Source organism: Podarcis tiliguerta, assembly GCF_965153285.1.
Source record: "Podarcis tiliguerta genome assembly, chromosome: 3".
Taxonomy (NCBI): Eukaryota; Metazoa; Chordata; class Lepidosauria; order Squamata; family Lacertidae; genus Podarcis; species Podarcis tiliguerta.
The window spans coordinates 105,619,748-105,643,432 of NC_139536.1; the positions used below are offsets into that span (position 1 = coordinate 105,619,748).

General features: G+C 42.6%; 1 protein-coding gene across 19 annotated transcripts in view; it reads right to left on the reverse strand.

The window, feature by feature from the left end:
* Positions 1-5,143: 5,143 nt before the first annotated feature.
* PLCB4 (phospholipase C beta 4) overlaps positions 5,144-23,685 on the reverse strand; it is a 234,494-nt gene continuing 215,952 nt past the window's right edge. For 16 of the 19 annotated variants that reach the window (XM_083431925.1, XM_083431924.1, XM_083431909.1 and 13 more), the window contains 11 exons: positions 22,943-23,093; positions 22,042-22,091; positions 20,563-20,628; positions 17,971-18,086; positions 16,450-16,525; positions 14,520-14,695; positions 14,291-14,392; positions 12,156-12,213; positions 11,186-11,272; positions 8,958-8,994; positions 5,144-6,930 (listed from right to left, as the gene is read on the reverse strand). In XM_083431925.1, the coding sequence (XP_083288051.1) occupies positions 6,842-6,930; positions 8,958-8,994; positions 11,186-11,272; positions 12,156-12,213; positions 14,291-14,392; positions 14,520-14,695; positions 16,450-16,525; positions 17,971-18,086; positions 20,563-20,628; positions 22,042-22,091; positions 22,943-23,093 (1,008 nt within the window). In that variant the 3' untranslated portion in view covers positions 5,144-6,841. The remainder of the gene's footprint in view (positions 6,931-8,957; positions 8,995-11,185; positions 11,273-12,155; positions 12,214-14,290; positions 14,393-14,519; positions 14,696-16,449; positions 16,526-17,970; positions 18,087-20,562; positions 20,629-22,041; positions 22,092-22,942; positions 23,094-23,685) is intronic. The other 3 variants (XM_083431918.1, XM_083431917.1, XM_083431916.1) reach the window with 1 other exon arrangement.

A 23,685-nucleotide genomic window follows, 5' to 3' on the forward strand; every position in this document is an offset into this window, starting at 1 on the left:
TAAAGAGGAAAAGAGCCAATATCATAATAAAGCCACTTCCGACTTCGGGAGGTGGTGGTGTTGCGGGTTTCACGCCCCAACATGCGTGCGGAGGCTGGCTTCCAACCCCTGTGCAATCAGGGGAATCCTCGGGGCCCCGTCATCCCCTGAGCCAGCCAATCGGCTGGCTCGGGGTGTGTGGCTTGCCTCACTTAAGGCAAGTGCGGCACTGGGATCTCCCTCTTTTGGCTGCTCAGCTGCTGAGGTTTCCCACCCACCCGCCCTTTAAGGTTCCCCTTCTGACCTTGCTATGGACCTCGGTTGGTCGCCGTTAAGGGGCCTGGGTAGGAATTTTTTCCACTTGGCAAATTGGCACTGGCCATTTGGTTTTCCGCCTACCTCATAGCAAATCGTCACAACTCCTTTGGTTTTGACAGTTAGGCACTGGTGGGGTATTGTTATGTAGATGTGTTGCGGGGGAGGAGTGCCATCACCTCCCCCAAATATTGAAGGGTAGTCCAGTAAAGGATTCCGGGGGGCGTAGCCTCGTCCGAAACCTATGGAGGCCAGGGCCTAAAGTGCGCCCCCGAGCGGTGACCCTGGGGGAGTACCTAGTTGATGTGCATCAGCAGGGCTCCCCCTGCTGGTGTTAACCCTTCCCGGTCTTCAAGCAAACGGGCTGAAGCCGGATAGTCGATAGGACCAATGCCTAAGCCAATACCGCTCTTTACCTGTAACCAATAAAGTTGTGGCCAATTTTAGCTCATTAACCTAAAATAATGGTGTCACGTGTCTTTATTTCTACTGGTGGGAGGCAGGAATTCGCCACACAACTTTATACATAACAACTTTAACTTTACACTGCACATTTTACACTCTACAGACTTTTGTTTCCCATCTCTTTCAAAGAATATTATATTGCGGAGTTGTAAAAGGGCAGACAAAATGATCAAAGGGTTGGAGCAATTTCTGTATGGGGAAAAGTTACAAAAGTTTCAACCTTTTTAGTTTAGGAAATAATTTAGGTAAATAATTGGGGGAGGGGGTATGATAAAATGATGGATGATGTGGAGAAAATGGGAAGACTATTAACTGTAGCTGGAATTGTATTTCTGTGAAGATTGCTGAGTCTCTAAGCAGGCAGCAGGAGCACATTGGTGCAAGGGCAAAGAGGAGGAAAAGTCTCACAAAGCAGAAAGATCGGCTCTGTGTTGATCAAACTAATGCTATTATGATTGCTGAAGATGTAAGGTTTTCAGTCCTTCAGTCACACAGCAAACAATTACAGAGACATCACAAAGGAAGGCTTCAGTTGCTTGGGAAACCATGTGATACAAAGCTTGACCGTGGTCACTCACTTCCTGCGTAGGACAGATGGCTACAGCAAGGCAGGTTAACCAAATAACAATGATAAGAAAGGATTTGTAAGATACGAATGTGCGCCTTTTAGTAATGCCAGAAGAGTGTTGTTGATGGATTTCAACCCAGGATCAGTTTTGTATGATATTTTAAAAGTAAAGACGGAGAAAGGTGGGTGGGATTTCCAATGAAAATGCACTGGGTCACAGCCAGAACGTTTTCTTATTGGAGATCCATAACCTAGAAATGAATTACAGGTTAAAATTAGACAGGAGTGGGTCAGAGATGGCCGAGCAAGTTCTGTGAAGTAGAACTTGCCAGGAACTGCAGTTTTACTTAAGTGGGGATCTGCAAGGTGACAGTCCTGATTAGACAAATTGCTGCTACTGGCAATAACAATTTAGTGTTGTGCATCATTATTCTTGTGCTTTTTTTTACAGGTTTCATGTCTTTTTATTCTATCTGATTTTGTTGAAAACTGTTCTGTGGCTTGTGCTAAGGGTGGCATACAAGTCACCTAAACAAATAAACATTGGGATCTGACTGGGAGATAAAAGCACTCTTGCCTGATTTTCACAAAGTAATCTCTAAAGCGCAGACGCAGCGCTTTATCTACAGATCTCTGCCCTGAGATTGTAATATAAAATCCTTGCCACTGTTCAGAGACCCTCTCTAAAGAGCAGCCAGGGATTTTCTCTCTGGTATGAAGCACTGTGGCACTGAAACTGGAGACAAGTTCTCTGCTTTCTCTTTCAGAGTAGAAGGCAGCATTTCTCACCTCCACAGTGCTGGAGCGATGGGTGGGAATGCTGACTTTTCTTAAAATTTTGTTAACATTTTGGTCTTCCTGATTTCTGACTCTTCTGGTCGTTTTAGCCATTTCAGCATAGTCCATTAACTTCACCTGCCATTCTTCTCTGGTAGGAACGTTGTCTTCTTTAACAATGGGGGGAAATTTATAACTTATCTTAAAGACCATTGTAAACAGTTGAAATCACTAGTAGGATTGGAATAACATTTGTAATCTTAGGGTGAATTTTGGACATAATGGAGATGTAAAAGATTTGGATCATCATAAAAGACGCAGGAGGAAATGATTAACCATAGGACCCACAAAGGGGAGGAGGGAAGTCCAAGAGATTCGTTGGAGTTTTGTTTTTATGATTTATGATTGATATATTTCTGTAAGATTTAAATTTGAAAAACCAAATAAATTTAAATAGGGAATGGTGCCTTTTGTTCTTAAAGAGCAGGCCGGGGGATTTTAGATTGATATTCGCACTAAACCCCACAGAAATATTATTATTATTATTATTATTATTATTATTATTATTATTATTATATAATAATAATAATTTATTTATACCCCACCCATCTGGGCGGCTCCCAATCGAGTATTAAAAACAATGCAGCATTAAATATTAAAAACTTCCCTAAACAGGGCTGCCTTCAGATGTCTTTTAAAGAGAAGATAGCTGCTTGTTTCCTTGACATCTGATGGGAGGGAGTTCCGTAAGGTGGGCGCCACTACTGAGTAGGTCCTCTGCCTGCTTTCCTGTAACCTCATTTCTCACAATGAGGGAACACCAGAAGGCCCTCGGCACTGGACCTTGGTGTGTGGGCTGAACGATGGGGGTAGAGACGCTCCTTCAGGTATACAGCTTTCTGCCTGCTCTTTTAGCATGAAGGATAGCATTTCCATCAACCCTCATTCTCTGCCGTGGTTCTTTGGAGTGTGGCGGTAAGGTTGGTTTGGAGCACAGTGGCAGGGGTGATTGATTTGTGTCTCTGAAACAGTCTCAATTTCACAGCCACCCTGCCCTGTCACCATCCCAGTTTGTGGCAGCAATGCTGTTGCAGAAAGCCAAATATGTGTCAGAAATTGGACTCAAGATGGCGAGATGGAGGAGGAATGGAGACCACCCCCCTTTCACCTGACGCTTCAGGAGAAAGGGGAGGCAGCCTTGATTACAGCAGGGGTTTGATGAAAGTCACAGCTCAGACAGACTAACAGAAGAGCTGCGAAGTGTTAGAAGTGGGGTGGGACTGCAGCAGGGCAGCCAGATGACACGCTGTCAGTGGAGAGTATTTCTGACCCCACCCCTTCTCCCAGAACTCGGTGTTTGTTAAGAGTGCAGGAAAAAAGGACTCGGAGACATTTGACCACGAGTGGCCACCATAAAGGTGGATGCTGTTGCTAGGGAGCCAGTGTGGTGTAGCCGGTAAGAGCAGTAGTCTGGGGAACCGGGTTTGCTTCCCTGCTCCTCCACACGCAGCTGCTGGGTGACCTTGGGCCAGTCACACTTCTTTGAAGTCTCTCAGCCCCACTCACCTCACAGAGTGTTTGTTGTGGGGGAGGAAGGGAAAGGAGAATGTTAGCCGCTTTGAGACTCCTTCGGGTAGTGATAAAGCGGGATATCAAATCCAAACTCTTCTTATCCTCTTCTTCTTCTAGGAAGGTGGGAGGAGGAGCCTAGTTTGGAGCAACAACATTGTTAAGGCTTGCTGCGTTCTTTTGTCTCTCGCTATTATGAGAGAACAAACTCATTAAAAAGGACTTGACCTTGTTTTCTCTGCTCTCGCTGCAACCGGGGGAGGAATAGCTTTCCCGAAGCTTTGACAGTATGTGAACAGAGGTGTCAATTATTCCTCTGGGGGAGTGTGCCTACAACAGGGCTGGGCGATACCTGGTTTCCAACATTGCGATATATCACTAGCTAAACATTGCAATATACTGATATATCACAATGTCTGAAATAAAGATGGTGCTTTGTAGAGGCATTGGCTGGTCCACATCATGATTTTTGCATAGCACACACACACACACACATCATGATTCACAATATATTGCCAAGTTAAAAATTGTGAAACTGATATCATCATTTCAAACCAGTTTTGGGGGATAATCAATATACTACCCAGCCCTAACCTACATGTGAGTATATGAGAGCGGGAAAGAGCACTGCATGCCTGCATGTGGGGTGATGGAACATGCATATTGTCAGTTTGGATTTCTTAGTGCAGAAAGTATTGATCTGATGTGCAGAGATCTTTCCTATTCTAATTAATTCAAGAGGGTTCTGGAAGCTTCCTTGTGTGAAAGAAACAGAAGGTTCATGATGTTTGGGTTATACTTTCAGAGAAACTGAGTACAGTTGGTTTGAACTGGTTCTGTTATCTCTTCTGTCAAGGTCATGTTGACTATAAAAATAGGCCAGAAGGAGCCTGGCTTTCCCCCTTTCACTTTCTATTTCTCTTCCTTCTGGTCTGGTGTTCTGTACATAGTACGCTTAGTGTTAAGGTTTAGACTTATTTTAAGTGTAAGTGAAGTCTGCTGCAACTGGATTTCTTATGGACAGTGCCAATCCTGTATGTATTGGCTTTGTGACCATGATGCTCATTTGCCTTCATTAGCAGTAAAGCTCTGCTGAATGAAATACAATTGCTGCTGGTCTATTTTTTGGGAATCCTGCAACGTGTTTAAGTTTTTACTCTGCTAACTATACGTTGGAGTTCTGCTCTGGATCAATATTGAGTAGAATTTCCCCAGTGATACTGCTGCCAGCACAGACCAGTCTGGAATGCATGTGTACATTAGCCATGCCTCCTGCTGGCATCTGGCTCTGAGATGCAGGTGACTGCCAATGCAGCCCTTAGCCCTAAAATGGGTTTCCCACATCTGCAACAGAAGGCGAAGCTGACTAGATCAATACGTTTCTTCTTTGGAGCAACTTTACAGAATTATACCCTAAGCAGTCTGTGAACATAAGAATAATTTGATTCATGCTACCGGAGACTCCATTGGTATTTTTCAAAATTTTATTAGAGAACCTGAAAGTTATTATCTCGGGACAGTTACATCATTATGTCATTTTTAAAGGAATACGTAGAATCTGTTTGTACAAGCATATACAACAACATGATTGGTATTCAGCGTTACTGAAATCAGTTGTCTGATTTGTTCTAAACTACCAGCTTCCCACAGTCTCTTATGTTGACAGTTCCAAGCAGAAGGCTGGCATGCATTGTTCTGCGTTGTAACTACAGCGGGCTTTGAGAACATGCGCGTTAATACTGTAGCAAATTGTTTGGAGATATATATATATATATATAACAGACATAAAAAGGGTTATTCCTGATATGAAAGTCTGAAAATCTGCATAAATATATTGTGTAAAATTAAATTAATATACTTTCTTTTTTCAACTAGAACTTGAAGTATTAAGAATGCCCACATAATTCATATACACATATATTTATATATATATATATATACCCCTATGTTTCGTTAGTTATTCAAATATTCTGTCTCATAATCATACACAGACTCTATTTGTTTACCAGTAAGAGACTAACTGGGCGGTCATACAATAGTCACTGAAAAAATTGGTGTCTGTACCACATGCACACTGGTTTTTGTTTACTACTGCCGACAATGTCGAAACAGGAACGTGATCTTCTACAATAGTGTGATTGCATGTGTATAAATACTCTACATTTTCACAGTTACAAATTCTCCCTACCCCTCCAAAACAGCTATTTAACAAAACTTAAGATACAATGAGCTGTAGTATTGGGGGCCTGGTAACAAATGGATCAATATGCAACTGTTAAGTAGGATGTAAACGTTTGTTAAAGTGCCTACGATACAGTTCCTTTGCTTTTTGTCATAATAAGTAGATTTGGCACAAAGACTGGTTTCTTTTTGCCACTTGGCAATCCTTTCAGCAGCATTGTACAAAACAGTAGCTTCAACCAGACAAGACCAACCTGATACAGCACTTCTTGCTGACGTAATTCTGAATACAGGAAAAAGAACCGGGACAGATTTTATACTGCATGTTTACCTTCTCTACTAACTTTAGAGAGGGTGGTTTCTTAATACATTATTTTAATTTGCACCATCATTAAATCTGGTAGTTCTAGTTTGTCCTTACAGTAAAAAGAAAAACTCCAGAGACAGTTTTCTTTAAGCTATGGTGTCAAATTTATTGCAATTTACTCGGGGGGGGGGGGGAAACCCAGTGCCCCTTTTCAAAGGCTCTTGGGTCAGGATGCTGCGAGGTCCTGGGAACTCCTGGTTTTCTCAAAAGCAAAAGAAGCCCAGGCAAAATGTGATATAAAATATCAATATAAGTTAATAATAGACAAGTGCAAATTATTATAAAATAGTAATTAATGTTTTGCTGTATTAGACTGGTCTGATCCCGTAGCCCTGACTCACACACACACACACACACACACGCACACAAACACACACACACCCTTGTTCAAAGGGGAGCATTTTTCTTCTGAACTGGACAGAATTTAAAAATCTTCTCTTTTTTTAGAAGCATCGACGATTGCTAAAAATAAAATACAGTACTCCAAATGTTACAAAAATTCTAAGTTCTTGATCAGTGATTCCCAGCTACGCTTGCTTGACACTAAGTAGAAGAGACACCGCCTTCCAATGTTTAGTGAGTTGGCATTGCAAATACAAAACATACGGGGTTTTCAGACTTCAGTTTGTGTGTTGGAGCATTATACCACTGTTGCTGGCCTGCGGTCCATCTCTGCTTCTAGCTTCACCATCTGCTGCATCTCCTTCGCCTGCAAACCAGGACAATTGTGCAGTTATAACAGGACAGAACACAGTGGTGGGGCGGAGGGGGAAGAAGAGACTGTGCATCTGAGTACCACTTTCAGACTGTGATTCCAGGCTGATTTGGGTGTTATTGCAATAGGGATAAATGTACAGAGCTAACCTTCAACTCAAGGTAAATCATAGATTTGTAGCTCCTCTTTGTAATGCAACTTATGTGTTTGTGAGTGTGCCTCAGAGTGGCTATGCGTGCGAGGAATAACTGAATAAACGAGGGCTGTTTTCTATTTGCAGGCACACCAGATAAACACAATTCTCCACTAACCCAATTCAAATATAAAAGTGAGGGACAGATGCTATTGCTATGCTTCTCTATGGAAACCACTGGGTTTTTTAGAAACCTAAAAATCTGAGCAACACAAGCATGAAAGGGCATGATAGCTCCCTCCTCCTTCCTTTCAAGTATTTGAAGTCAGAAATTAATGGGCAAAAATCATAAGTGAAAATGTGGAAACATAATGGATGGCTCAGCAAGTATAACCTCTTTTGAAATGCTGACCTATATATGTATATTTCAACATCTGGAACGTTCCAGATGAAATTCAGTTACCTGTCGCCTTCCTCAAACCGTCTGTAACTGACTAACCATGGCTTTAGGGATTGTTTGAAGATGGACTATATTCTCATAAGTTATCTTTTGCAACGCTTTCAAATTAACAATGGGGAAGCAAAATATTCAGGAGTCTAAAAGCCAAGCCTTAGTCATGACGGGAGACAAAATTTGGGAAAACCTAATTCAGTCATTTGATGTTGAGAAAAGGGACGCAAAACAGACCTTTAGACATATTACTGACTAAATAAATAAGAATCATGTTTGCCACACGGAAAAACTTAACAGCAAAAGATTATAGATGCAAATGAAGATGAATTCTTATCAAAAGAAATTCCAATGAATGTGATCTCATTTCTGCCTACTTTTTTAAGGGATGTGTAGTAGAGTTGTAATTATTATGCACTTGGCACTGCATGAATTTAGAGGGGGAAAGGGTTTAAAATGTGGCATCTTGCATCATTCATGAACATGAGTTTAATAGGAAAGGTGACTATCTAATTTCATCCACAAAATTCACGATAATTCAGTTTACAAAATTCATGATAATCAATGCAAGAACACCTTATGGACAAATTCAGGAAGTAAAGGTGGACTGATCAAAGTTTTTCAAGGCCAACATTTTGTCAAATGAAGTCATACTTTTATAGAGGAAACCTACTTGTTGATTCATTTTGAATGACTTATCACATACAAAAGGCATGGTCTCACTATTATATTAATTATAGTTTGACCTGCAGTGCTTCTGAAACAATGAAAACACTGGGTTGTTCTGAAACATTGTCTTTGTTATGCAAATGACACATCTCAGCGATTGCATCTATAAATGGTACCCAAATTTGTATTATCTGGTACAGCTCACAATGATTGCGAATTTGTCCAATGCTTGTAAACTTGTCAAACTCACAATGCTTGACTAGATTATGAGCTGAACACCATTCACCCTATAATTTCTTCTCCAGTTCTGGGTATTAAACAAGATTCTGTGCATGTATGGTCAGCACTCACCAGAAAATTGGTTCTTGTTGGGTGTTGAGAAACTATGGGAACTTTTTTTAAAAAATAGCATATGTTTTCCAAAACAATACCATGCCATATGAACTACCAAACTGGGGAATGGCCTAGCTAAGTTCAATCTGTGTCGATTGAAATGGCAATCATGCATGAGGTACCAACAGAACTACAGTTTCCAGGGGCAATACATATGTGCACAACACATCGGTGCACATGTGCCAACATTATGAGCTAAGAAAGAACTCTTGGGAAATGGATGAGCTTCCCAAGCTGATTCCAAATCAAGCCAAAGGTAGCTCATCCATCACTAATTAGATCTACACACACAAAAAGAGTCTCAGTGAAAAAGGATTTATTTTAGAAGGAAAGCACACTGAATGTAGTAGCTAGCTCAGTACCGATCAATCCTACCTTGAGTTTGAGAGACTGCATGGCAGGATTTCAAAAGCTGTTTGCACAAAAAATAATAATGTCAAAATTGAGAAATACAACAAGGCAAATAAAAGGAATGACAGCTGAGATGAGAACGACAAGCAAATGCAAGGAAAATAAATGCAAATATATAGAAAACATTTTCTGTTTGTTTCTGCTTTCATCTGCACATCTCCATTTTCCTCTGGTAATGAAGGTTGCAGCAAGATTTTCACAAAACGGTCCTTACCATGTCTACTCAGAAGTAAGTCCCACTTAGCTCAGTAGACTGAGTCCCAGGTATGCGGGTAACAAGACTACAGCCTAAGTGACTTCTAGATGTATTTTAATGTATTTTTAATCTCCTGTTGGAAGCCACCCAGAGTGGCTGGGAAAACCCAGCCAGATGGGCGGGGTATAAGTAAATAATAATAATAATAATAATAATAATAATAATAATAATAATAATAATAATTATTATTATTATTATTATTACAGGGGAGCCCAACTTTTAAAACCAAGTGGGCTGCAAGAATACTTTGACACAGAACCTGTCATGCTGGTGGTGGGGTCCTAGAGCCCTCCCACCTCCTTCCCAAAGTTGGGAAAACGATGACTAGGCTTTGGGAAGGAGGCGGGAAGACTCAAGGACTCTGTCAAAGCCCTCACACCACCTTCCCAAAGCCCAGCACCTTGCTTACCTAGCTTTGGGAAGGCAGCATGAGGGCTGGAGTCAAATTTTGCTGAGGGACACCAGAATTCCTCTAGGGCCATGCATTGGACCACTCTGTTCTAGAGGATATCTAGAGTTTCATTAGGCCTCTGAGGCTGGGAATGCCAAAGGAGAGAGGAGCTGGTAGGGTCACTGTGTACACCAGGCTTCCTCAGTCTCGGCCCTCCAGATATTTTGAAACAATTCCCATCATCCCTGACCACTGGTCCTGCTAGCTAGGGATGATGGGAGTTGTAGGCCAAAAACATCTGGAGAGCCGAGGTTGAGGAAGCCTGGTTATACACCCTTCCAGTCTCAACTTGGTGCATGAAGGAACACCCAGAAGAGGGTGCTCTCCTTTTGCAGGGACTACAGGACTTTGAAAGGCTTACCAACACCACCCCAAAAAAGGGAGAAGCACCTATGGAAAGACACCGTTTTCTGGCTTTGCTCTTGCAAGTTTTGTGCTTACTGAAAGTGAAATAAAACCTAGTGGAATGAGAGAAAATAAACTGGAAAATGAAACCATTTCAAAACAGCATTTTGAAAGTGTCAATCCTAAATCTTCCAGCACCAAGACTATTAAAATAAATATGATCTGATTTAAAAGGTGAGATTGAAGGTGACAGTGTATGACACATTAAAAACAATAGGGCTGGCACCCAATTCAAGAAATCTTAATCAGGTGTTTTAGTTATATGCTCTGCATTGATCTGACTAAATTCATATCCACTTGCAAATGGAAAAAAAGAAGTACTGTCGTACCTTGGAAGTCAAACGCAATCCGTTCTGAAAGTCCTTTTTGACTTCCAAAACGTTCGAAAACCAAAGCACAGCTTCCGATTGGCTGCAGGAAGCTCCTCCTGCAGCCAATTGGAAACTGCAGAAGCCCCATCAGATGTTCAGCTTCCAAAATAGTTCGCAAACCAGAACACTCACTTCTGGGTTTGCAGCGTTTGGGAGCCAAAACATTCCAGAACTGAGCTGTTTGAAAACCAAGGTATAGCTGTACCTTTATTTTTTGTTGAGGCACTAGGGTATTATAAAAGGCAGTCCCTGCTATGTGAACAAAAGGGGGAATATGCCTTTTAAGATGGAGCCTGCCACCATTCATTTTTCTGAGTACAGTGGTACCTCGTGTTGCGTAACCTCCAGGTTACGGAATCTTCAGGTTATGGCTGCAGTAAACCCGGAAGTATACACTTCCGGGTTTTGCCATGTGTGCATGCGCAGAAGCGCTCAATCACGCTGCATGCGTGCGCAGAAGGACACCTCCGGTTACGAAGTTTTTGACATACGTCCGGGCCTCCAGAACGGATCCCGTTCGTAACCGAAGGTACCACTATACTTCAACTAAAAATAAAATACACAAAATACACAGACACATGGATATTAAATAAAGTATTTTTAAATATATATATTCTGGGGCACAACTTCATCAATCATGTATTTTTGATCAATTACTCCAATAACCAATTCCTTAACTGAACACTTTCATAGGCCATTTCACAATTACCTGCTCATTTTGTTTCTCCAGAATTTCTAGATGCTCAAGTTGAACTTTCTTCAGCTGGTCCATTTCCTTTGATTGCTTCATTGCCAGCTGTAAACAAAAACAGGCAAATGCAAAAACGAAACATGAAAATTTTCTAAGTGGCTGTTTGGACTAGTAGCCACTCTTCTAAAACTTTGTGGAGGGATAGATTCTTACTGCTATGGTGTACATAACGAAAGAACTGGGTGTCTTTGTGCCAAAAGCAAAGGCTGGTTCTTTGGCACTTCTGATTTATCATTTGCCACCACTCCCCTTTTTATGATTTTCCCTATCAAGAGGGAATTGAAGAGGTGTGAAGTTCAGATGTTGTACAGAGGGTATGTTGGTTGGTTATTACTACTACTATTAGTGTTATTGAAAAACAGTACAAGAACAACCAAGTATACATTTAAGAACAACACAAACTGAACACCTAAAGCAGAGACCAACTAGTGAGAAAAGCTTGCCAGAAGAGACTATCAGAACACTGTGGCAAGAGTGCAAGCCCTCTTCCCTCCCCATAGCAAACCAAGTGAGAACTGTGAGATGTCTTTGCTCACAGCGATGTCAAGCAAGGTCAACTCTGATAGGCTATAAGGAAAAGCCAAATGTCAGGGAAAGTAAGACCCTGCTCCCCCATCGCCTTTTAAGGAGAAGCAGAGATGGGGAACACTGGATACAAACTGCAACACAAACATGTATGAAGAAGATACCACTTAAAATGGGAAGGGGTTTTTTTTTGACTGTGGGTGACAGTTTGGTATAACGCTACCCTTCCAATTAATTACTCAGGTGGCAAATTGAAACAGCAGTGTTCTTAGACTTACTGTGAAGTTTCAAATAGGCAAACCGGTGAGTTTTTGAGAAGTGTGGGGATATCTATTAAAAGGAGAGACTCTTTGGAGAGTATGATGCAGATGTTATTGGATATGTGAACTAATTAGCTACTTACTCGCTTTCTCTCCTCCAGAAACTTCTTTGTGTTGCTGCTGTTCAGTTCCCTGACACGCCTATAAAAGACATTTCTAACATTGTAGAATCTGTTTGTTTTTAACAAATAAACGTCAGTGAGAAGAGGGTGCACAAACTAATGATGGTGCAAGCAGCTCCAGTTCAATTTCTGTTAATCACAGGGATTTGGAGCTTCCAAGTTGAAGTTCCCAAGCGTTGACGGAAGGATCTCAGTTGCCATGAAAATGATGGGGCAACTTGTGGTTTTAGGAGGGTGACCGGATGCAAAATAGGACAGGGCTCCTGAACCTTTCTCAGCTGTGTAGAAGGGAGTTTAAAAGCTGTAGCTTGCAAGTCCTACACAACATAAAAAGATACAGGACCCTTGACATATTTTTTCACCTCGTCACCCTAAGTTAGTTTTTAGCAGAAAGGCATCTTATTTTCCCAACATTCAAAATAGAGGAGTTAGCAGTTAAGAGAATGAGAGTAGAATTCCTTTAGAGATATACATGAAGCCCCATAAAATGGAGAATTTCCACCCATTAACTCCTTCACTAGCGGCAAAATAATTGGCCCAGGAAATTGTTGTCTTGATATGGAGAAAGACATGTTTGAATGCTGCTCCAGTCAACAGGGATAGCTAACATGGTGCCATCAAAAAGGTGTTGGACTACAACTCCTATCATCCCTGGGACGCGAGTGGCGCTGTGGTCTAAACCACTTGAGTCTCTTGAGCTTGCCGATCAGAAGGTCAGCATTTCAAATCCCCATGATGGGGTTAGCTCCCATTGCTGTGTCTCAGCTCCTGCCAACCTTGTAGTTCGAAAGCACGGCAGTGCAAGTAGATGAATAGGTACTGCTGTGGTAAGAAGGTAAACGGCATTTCTGTGCGCTCTGGTTTCCGTCACAGTGTTCCATTGCGCCAGAAGTGGTTTAGTTCTGCTGGCCACATGAGCCAGAAAGCTGTCTGTGGAGAAACGTCAGTTCCCACAGCCTGAAGCTAGATGAGCACCACAACCCCATAGTCACCTTTGACTGGACTTAACCGTCCAGGGGTCCTTTACCTTTTACCTATCGCCCCTAGACACTGGCCATGCTAGCAGGGGCTGGTGGGAGTCCAACAGCCTTTGGAAGGCAAAACATTGGCTATACCTGGGATAGAGTGTTGGGTTTAGATGTGGGGCAGTTTGCGCGATCAGTTTCGAAAGTTTACTGGGATGCTTTGAATACCATGTCTCAGCTCCAGGTTCACTTATCTACCAAGTCATGGTCTTGGTAGCCTTGCCATCCTGGGCTCCTTTGGGAGGAAGGGTGGGAGATACACTGAACAAACAAATAAAACCAATTGCTATCTCTCCGCCTAGCTCACAGGCTTGTTGTGAAGAGAAAAGAAAATGGGAGAAATAACTGGATACACCATCTTGAAGCCCTTGAGGGAGACACGGGATAGGACACATAATTATTTAATAAATAAAAACTCTTTTGCAGGCTTTATGGAGATAAGACATCACCCTTGGAACATGAATGGGATTTAATCATAATACAATAAACAAAATGTTCTCCATACATGACTTTAAAGCCCCAGGAGGTACTCTCCTGAAGAATGGGGACAAGTGACTTGTTTCCTAGGGCAGACTCAACAAAAGGGTAAGGCAACCTGCTGCTTGCACATTCCTGTAGACATACCATCAGGAATAACAGTAATAACAGAATGTTGTAAGGAAAGGGGGATGGCTGTTTTCCACCATGGAGTTATAAACAGAACATTTTTTGCCCTCACAGAACAGCCCGTATTACATCAGTCGTGACACTTTTTCCTCGTCTCCTGTTATCGGGTATCCTCCATCAAACAATTTATTTGCCTCCCTCACTTTGTTGTCAATTTGGTTTCCTGTGCGACTCCTGCTATTCTGAGGACACCAAGATCTGTGCTCAAATTGATTTATCTGCTTATGTGCACACAGGAAGCTAACGTTTCTGTACCTGCATTTCAAATAATAAGCTCAAAAAAAAGCTCAGCAAGTGAATCATGTAGAGACAACTTTCTCAAAATTACGAAGTTGAAAACGCAAGTTTTAACAGACTGGTCTGTGAGAATTTATCCTATATACAGCAATCAAATGCAGTACGTACCTCTCTCTTTCCGCTTTGTTTTTGATAGATTTATCTTGGCTTATGGCTTTACTATTTTCCATGGAAATTTTTGCTTGGTTGGCACGCATTTCTTTGCTTTCCCTAATAAAATGATAAAGGCGAAATCATTACAAAAAGCCTACAGTCTTATAACACTTTCCTGGGAATAAGCTCCACTAAGCTCAGGGGGAAGCCCCCTCTGTCTGAATGGGAGCACCAATATGCTCACCTGTCGTGTGAAAGCTTCAGTTGCTGGGTCTGCTGCTCATGAGCATTAATTAACAGCTTCTTTAGTAACTCGCACTGCTGGCTCAGGTGAAAATCACGCATCTCTTGCTCTTCGGCACTGTGGGTGTTGATCATCTCGGACCACTCTTTTGTGTGCTGTGCCACAATTTCTTTTACCTTTGAGCAAAAGAGGACTGCGTCAGGCAGGCTGTCAAGAGGACTATTCTGCAGGTGGTTTTGGAAACCATTAGCATACATATGCATGCAGAAAAGGAATCACTTAACAAATCAGATGTTGTCATGCAACTACTGTGTATTATCAAGACAAGAAGCACCCCCCCCCAAAAAAGCACCCTATTATATGATGCAGTGTGAATGTAGCCACAGATTACAGGTACAATAGGGACGTGGATGGTGCTGTGGTCTAAACCACTGAGCCTCTTAGGCTTGCTGACTGGAAGGTCGGCAGTTCGAATCCCCACGATGGGATGAGCTCCCGTTGCTCTGTCCCAGCTCCTGCCAACCTAGCAGTTCAAAAGCACGTCAAAGTGCAAGTAGATAAATAGGTACTTCTGGGGCAGGAAGTTTCTGTGTGCTCTGGTTTCTGTCACTGTGTTCCGTTGTGCCAGAAGCAGTTTAGTGATGCTGGCCGCATGACCCAGAAAGCTGTCTGCGGACAAACACCGGCTCCCTCAGCCTGAAAGTGAGATGAGCACTGCAACCCCATAGTTGCCTTTGACTGGACTTAACCGTCCAGGGGTCCTTTACCTTTTTACCCTTTTAGGAGAGCCTAGCAAGGTATCTATATTTCTAAGGATGTAAATACTTAGTCATGCTTCTTTCCACAATGAGTTTATATAAAAAAATATTATTATCCAAAGGTGTTTCTCCCTCCCTCTCCCCAGCTTCTGCTTATGCAAAGCGGAGAAGTCAATTTCATCAATCCTCTCCTACTCAATGCCCTCCAAAAATCCACTACTGAAACTCAAGGGATTCTCTGAAACAGTCTGGGATATGACATAAAAGGATGCAGTGGGTGGGTTCAGTAAAAGCCAGATGCCTCAAACACCAGGAGAGGAAGCATTTTCTTCTTGCACAAAGCCACCACCAGAACCCTGCATTTATAAGTACTCGACAATTTTAAAGCTACAGGTTTCTCATCAAGTCGGAAAGAACCTAACAGGGATCCCTGTGTTGCTTATGCCTCTAATATTCACAGGGGTGAAAAACAAACACTAAAACCCTTGTTAACAGTGCCATGGGCCCGAGTTACCCTACATTCAAAGAAAGGACTCAAATCCAATGGAGGCTTCCATTAGGGGAAAGAAGATCTTTGCCAACTCCTTTTTCACCCAGCAGAACACAGTTTTCCCTCCTACGCTGTGTAGGAGGGCATTCCACAACCCCGTCACAGATTTTCAGAAGCCACAGAGGGCTGCAAGGGGCAGGGAGGGAATAAGTGTGAACGATCTCCTCCTCTTTTCTGGACATCAGCTGATGTCAAGTTGGGATCCAAGTCAATGTAAGGATGTTTTAAAGCAAGAACCCACCAAAATTCTACTCAGAGCACTTGCACAAACCTCTTTGGGAAGGGTCATCCTTAAGAGGTTTGCAGAGCCTCGATCAGTAGAAATGGGATACCTTAAAACTGGTAACTCCTAAGAGAAGAAATAATCCATTTGCCTTATGATATCCTTCCTCCCAAGTTCCCCCAATGGAAAGGAGAAGCAGCCTAGACCACAGAAAGGTTGGAAGCTACTCAATTCCATAAAAGTTGTGGCTTGTTTCACCCAACTCTGAGCGGAACTCCAGTCTTTCTTTTGACTCCTTGCTGCAGGAGCAAGTTATCTGCTGCTTCTGGGAGCACCTATCTACCCACAAGACCTTCATGTGATAGAATGCACTGTCAAAATGCCCAGTTCTTCTCTTACCTTAGATTTGTGATCTGATGTTAGTATCTGAATTTTATCTTCTATTTCTTTCTTCACCTCGAGGCAATTATTTCCTCTGGAAGAAAACAAACAAGTAGGGAAATGTCAAGACAAGAGCCACGTATCAAAACATCCTAGTCAATTGTGGAAAACAACCAAATATCAAAGCATATCTGAATAATAATATTCCTTTTCACTCACCAGCCATACTTCATATGTTGTTGGCTTACTGGCCTATAAGGCTGCAATCCTAGTTCCCGCCCATGGGTTTGTCAGAGGCAATTGCTAGTAGGCCTAACCATGTCAGCTGAGAAGTGTGCCCTACTGAATTCAATGGGGCTTACTCCCAGGTAAGTGGAGTTAAGATTGTGGCCATGCTTTGTACACGCATCATGTTTATCTGCCCCACCAGTCAGAAAGGGACATCCAGAATTTTTAGAGAGGACATAGAAGAAGTCTGACTACACATTACAGTATTTGTGTGTATGTGTGTATAAGAGAGACTGAACATGACACAGAGTTTTTATTTTCAATTCTATTCCCATATTTTTTGCCATGCTCTAGCCAACTGAGTATCCCAGCTGACATTTGCTTGAGTGCAATATCTAAGTGACAGTTAGGCCACATGAGACACTATGGTGACTATGGAGGTAGCCGCTGTGCATCTCCTTGAAAAATCTAACGAACTACATGTAACAATCATGTTGTGAGTTTCAGCAAGCAAAGGGGAACAGGGGAAGGGAAACTTGTACAATAGAAAAGAAGGGCAAAAAGGGAAGGTAAGAAGTCCACCAGCACTGGAATTGTAAGTCTATTCCAAAACTGTCTCTGGGTTCAATTGCAATCTCTGATACAGAATCAAAATGGCTGCCCCCAATTCAATGGAAGTGGAGAACTGGGAAGAGCAATTTCATTATTGCTGCAGTCAGCATTTGTTCTGAATTTGAAATTTGTGTTTGTGGATCTGTACATTTAATTGCTGTTGCTGTCGTACAACCACAAAGTTCTAACAGCAAGGCTTTGGGTTTACGAAATGTAAAATGTTTTTATAGACAATCAAGTGGTTTTGAGTTTCTCTCCTTCTTCCACACAATTATGCAGCTGCCCTGCCTGCAATCTGAAGTGCAACAGCCCAGATTGGCTTGAGCACCTCAGTGACAACTAGGCCTAAGAAATGGAGGCTGGAGACAAGGAGATGGTACCATTTTTGGAGCCTTCTGCTGAAGGCGACTGTTCCATGTCCTCATTGGGGTAGGGCAGCCCTCTAAAAGTTTTGAGGAGTAATGACTGTTCTGAGAACAAGCCCTGCATCAATGAGCATCTCAAGGGCCAAACTGGCATGCCTCATTCTCAGCTTCCAACTTCCCATACCAAACTCCCTACACAGATATAGCTTAAACTGCCAATGGAGCAAAAGGATAGAATCATTAATACACTTAGGTATCTAACTTCTTCAGGCTCTCTGATGCAGAAGATACATCCTAAAAATGAACAAGCACCAACATTTCCAAAAGACCTTACCCCTTTTTCTTGATTGCCTTCTCGAGGATTTTCTCATAAGCTAACTTTTCTTTGTCGTAATGTGCTACTATTTTGTCAACTTGTGTGCAGTGTAACTTCTGCATGACACAGTGTTCCTGCAGCGGGGGGGGGGGGGGAGAAATGACATGTTAGGCTGGAGTTTGGGTTATTAGGCATTTATGTGTGTATCACAGCATATAAATATGAAGGTTAGGAAAAAAATCCCACTCCTGGTTTTAGGTCCTATTATATTTAATGGTGCTTGGACACTGCATGAATACCTTTTCTTTTTAATTTCACCAGACATTTGGTCCCATAGTTCCAATGCTCTATTATAATCAGACCAGTTAGTAAGCCCATCTATGTGTAAATAACTTCCTCTGTTTAGCCCTGCCCTCATATTCCTTCCCTTTCTCCCCTTTTCCTTTTATAGTGTGTAAAATGCTGTACACACTGGGGGTACTATAAACCAATATCAGTCCCTCCATGATTTTTATGCCAAGTATTCTGTGTCTTGTTTTATGTCCCTTTAAAAACCCTCGTTGATTTTGGTTTTTCAACTGAGTTGAATAGGATTCAGAATGCAGCAGTCTGATTGGTCCTAGAACAATAGAGTCCAGAATGCAGCAGTCTGATTGGTCCACAGGAACCACCCAATCCAGCTCCAGGTGGAAGTGAATCCGCAACCTGATTGGCCCACAGGTGAATCCCGGAATTAGCCAATCACGTGGGGCCCATTGTGTAAATAATGTATGTAAAGCAGACATTCTGGGGGAACTTCCATTCCTCCTCTTCACCACTATGAGCTGAATAAAGAGCATGAAATCCACTCTCGACTCCGAGTATATTTCAGTTTTAGTTCCTGATGTTAGCCAATTTGTACATTTCAGATTCAAGCAGGAATGCAGTACACCAAGCCGTTATTTTTGATGACACTAATTATGAATCAGTTTGCAGTTGCCTCTTCATAACACATCTTTGTATGATGATATGTTGTTGTTGTTTAGTCGTGTCCGAGTCTTCGTGACCCCATGGACCAGAGCACGCCAGGCACTCCTGTCACATTTCATATAACTTAATCCATGCAGAGTCCTTTACAATATCTCAAAGGAGAATTTCTCACTCATTTTAATGCGAAAGAAAGTGAATGTTGCCCAACACTTTGAAGTTCAAGTATTAAAATATAAACCTGAATTCCAAAATAAGTTGACAACACTTCTGGGAAACGAATCGCACATAGTGCCTATGATTTACCCTAGGAACAAAGCTCAGACATTGCTGTTCCAGAGAGATTTCAAAGAAAAGTGAATCTGAACAGCACCATTAAGCTGTCAGCTTTATCGAGGGATATACATGCTGATTAAGGAACATTAGAGCAACTCCTTAGAGAAAGAAGGAGGAGGTAATTTTGACAAAGTTAGACATCCACAGAGAATCCGGACTAAAGGAATACCTGAGATGAAAAAGGATAAAGGGCTGTGCTTTCTGTTTTTCTGTGGGTACTGTAGAATTCAGAAAAAGAATTTGGGAGGTGGGCATGTTCTAAAGGTAGAAACTCTTCCTACATTTATTTCCATCCTGATCTCTGCAATTCTCTTTTGGATTTTACAGGACCTCGTTTATTTGTGTTTTCTTCCGAATATTATGGAGTTCTTAGGCCGTGTTTCTTGCCATATAGTTCTCATGAAGGGAACACAGTGTCACCTCGATATAATGTGGGAGGTGTCTGAATGACATCACATCTGGGGGGGGGGGAGACACATGTATTCTCTTTTTGCCATCGTGTTTGCTTCCTGGAGATTTTCCTTTCCTCGTGAAGGGGGAAAGAACATATTCCAGGAAGCAACATAGATCATGACACTTTATGCTATATACCGTATTTTTCGCTCTATAGGACGCACCCGACCATAGGACGCACCTTGTTTTAGAGGGGGAGAAAAAGAAAAAAAAATTCTCCCCCTCTCTGCTTAGCGCCCCTTCAGCGAAGCGGCAGGAGAAACAGAGCCCCTTCCATTTCTCCTCCCGCTTTGCTGAAGGGGCGCTGCACAGCTCTCCCTCTCCACTGAAGCCAGGAGAGTCTTGCTCTCCAGGCTTCAGCGAAAGCAACACGAAGCCTCCAGAGCGCAGAGGGAGCGCTCCCTCTGTGCTTCGGAGGCTTTGCGTTGCTATCACTGAAGCCAAGGAGCCTGCATTCACTCCATAGGACGCACACACATTTCCCCTTCATTTTTGGAGGGGGAAAAGTGTGTCCTATAGAGCGAAAAATACGGTAGTACAGTTTGTTTGTTTTTTTAAAAGAAAACTTGTAAGTAGGTTTAGCTAGTTCTGAGATGGTGACTGAGTCCCACCTACTTTAAAGTGGTTTAGGCTGAGGGACAGAGGCAATTCACTAGACACATGGAGACCCACAGCTTGAGCTGGGAAATGCTGCTCCATTTAGCGGGTATAATTAACCTTAGTGGGTTATCTGAACCAACAATCTTGCAACTGATCATAACAACCAATCATTTCCCAGCTCTCCCACTCCATCTCTCAAAACAGAAAAATGGCACAAAATACTCTATTAAAAACTTGCTTTGAAAATTCCCGTACCTTTGCATGTCTCTTCTTCAAAGCGTTGAGCTCTTTCTGCTGTTTTTTCAAATGCTTTATGTATGCCTGCCCCACATTTAAAAAAACACAACAAAAAACAAACTTGGATTAATTTCCCTTCGGATGCATCTGAAATCACAAGAATTCAGAGAACAGCACCCAGAAACATTTCTCTTGACTTAAAAGATACATTATAAATGCATTACCATGTTTAAACATTGGGTAACTGACATACAATACCATGTTGCGTATATTACTGACCAATGTACGGAGGAATCTGAGGTGGAGACCTGGGGGTGGACACAACTGGCTTGTTCAAGTAGTCCTTGTATGTCTTAGGTAAAGGTAAAGGTAAAGGGACCCCTGACCATTAGGTCCAGTCGTGGCCGACTCTGGGGTTGTGGCGCTCATCTCACTTTACTGGCCGAGGAGCCGGCGTTTGTCCGCAGACAGCTTCCAGGTCATGTGGCCAGCATGACTAAGCCACTTCTGGCGAACCAGAGCAGTGCACGGAAACGTTGTTTACCTTCCCGCCAGAGCAATACCTATTTATCTACTTGCACTTTGACATGCTTTCGAACAGCTAGGTTGGCAGGAGCAGGGACCGAGCAATGGGAGCTCACCCCGTCGTGGGGATTCAAACCACCCACCTTCCGATCGGCAAGTCCTAGGCTCTGTGGTTTAACCCACAGCGCCACCTGCATCCCTCCTTGTATGTCTTACCATTTTCCAATTTATAGTATGGTAGAAACCAATCAGGAAAATACCCGGAGGGAAGGGAAGGTTTCCTGTTTCTAATAACTCCTAACCTGCCCCTGGCCCATGCCAAACTGTGATGAAAGATTGCCTTGGTTTTCTAGGTGCAGAGAAATGCAAAACCCAATAGTGTCTGGTGAGGCAGAGTGTTTGTGGCACAATTGTACACAGTAGGTTATTGGCGCTTACTGAAAGGCAGAGGCGTGATAAACTTGGCCCAGTGTAGTGTGGGGTGGATTATCAATAATGTTAATTGACTTTGGAATTCTCAAGGGGCTAAAGAGAGGCCAATGAAAATGTAAAAGACCTCTTGGTTAATGATCTAATAAGCAAGCAGTCCTGTGGTAGAGAGGCAAGCCTGTTTTTGGAGAATTATAGGCTTATGATTCATGCTGAGTCTTCCACAAGGTTTCAGTTTCAAGGGCAATTTTACCCCACGGTAAACAATTTAACATACAGTGGTACCTCGGGTTACAAACACCTCGGGTTACAGACTCTGCTAACCCGGAAATAGTACCTCGGGTTAAGAACTTTGCCCCAGGATGAGAACAGAAATCATGCAGCAGTGGTGGCAGCCCCATTAGCTAAAGTGGTGCCTCAGGTTAAGAACGTTTTCAGGTTAAGAACAAACCTCTGGAACAAATTAAGTTCGTAACCAGAGGTACCACCATATTATGTTCCCCAGGCTTTAGAAAATCTTGCTAGGTTTTTGCATACACATACCTTCATTTGCTTCAAGTCCTCTATCTTTATTTGAGGAATAAGGTCTATACCTTAAAGAAAGAAAACAAATGCATCGATAGCATTTTAATATCAGCAGCAGTAATTTTAATAGCATTTTATTGAGCTATCCAGACTTGCTGAAAAGGTGTGTGGATTACTGTAAAATATGCTTTACACTCCTGCTTAATACAAACTATATTTATTTTCAGTGTTTGTACACCACCCAGGACCAATTAAATTATTGGGATGTTTTCGAATTTATTCCAAAGAGAAAAACAACAGAGCTCAGGGTATGAAAAGCACTAAACATGTTTTTAAATGGAACATTTCTAGGAAAATTTAAAGAAGGTGCTCAGTAAGTTACAATGGATCCCAGTACGTTTCTGAGCACAATTCAAAGTGTTGGTGCTGACCTTTAAAGCCCTAAATGGCCTCAGTCCAGTTTACCTGAAGGAGCGTGTCCACCCCCATCGTTCTGCCCGGACGCTGAGGTCCAGCACCAAGGACCTTCCCTCACTGCAAGAAGTGAGGTTACAGGGAACAGGGCAGAGGGCCTTCTCAGTGGTGGTGCCCGCTCTGTGGAACGCCCTTCCATCAGATCTCAAGGAAATAAACAACTATCTGACTTTTAGAAGATATCTGAAGACAGCCCTGTTTTGAGAAGTTTTTAATGTTTGATGTTTTGTCACTTTATTATTATTATTAATAATAATATTCTGTTGGGCGCTGCTTACATAGGAGTTAGGCAAGCCAGGTGTGAAGATCATTCCACAAGTAGGGTGTCGTCACTGAAAATGCTCTCTATTTAATAACCATCCACCCCACCACATTCTTCATTCATTTCTCCAGGAAAAATGGGATATAGAAAGAAATCTTTGAAATCCTTCAGATGCAAGTTTACCTTTCTTAGTTTCCATTCCAGGCCCTACCCCAGAAGTGGTATTTGGTCTAAGTTCGGAACTAGTCTGAGGAGTGACGTTTGCTTTGGGGTTATTAGCTTTGCCTTTCTTGTCGTTCTTTGAGGTATCGTTGGGAACATCGGCTATGTCACTCTGCAAGAAAACAAGGGGTTCTTCTTGTAAAAAGACACCGACAAATCTGAACTTAAGGATAATATTAGCCAAAGGAAACTGGAAGATGAATGAAGGAATCTTTATTTGCGTCAGCCATGGCCATAGCAATAAAACAACAATACGATATACAAAGAACAGAAAGTCAATTATATAAAATACATTTTAGGGTTTTGAATCAAGTCAAATAGCGGATCTTATCAGTGGCGTAGCATGGAGGGTGCAGGGGGGCCCGGCCGCACCGGGCGCAACATCTGGGGGGGGGGCGCGCTCGCACTCGCAGCTCTCTGCCCCTACCTGGCTCACTCACTCTCTCTCACTGCAGTGCTGGCTGTGCGAATCCGATCTGAGCCACTGGATCGCCGCCCACTATGGAGGGGAGGGTGCCAGGCGTGCGGTGCAGTGCGGAGAGAGAGCGAGGGACTATCTGGGGGAGGGACAGTGCAGCGGGGGGGGCGCAAATTACTTGCCTTGCCCCGGGTGCTGACAACCCACGCTACGCCACTGGATCTTATTCTGATTGCCCCAGCTAAAAACCTTGCAACCTTTGCTGTCACCTGCTTGTCTTGATCTG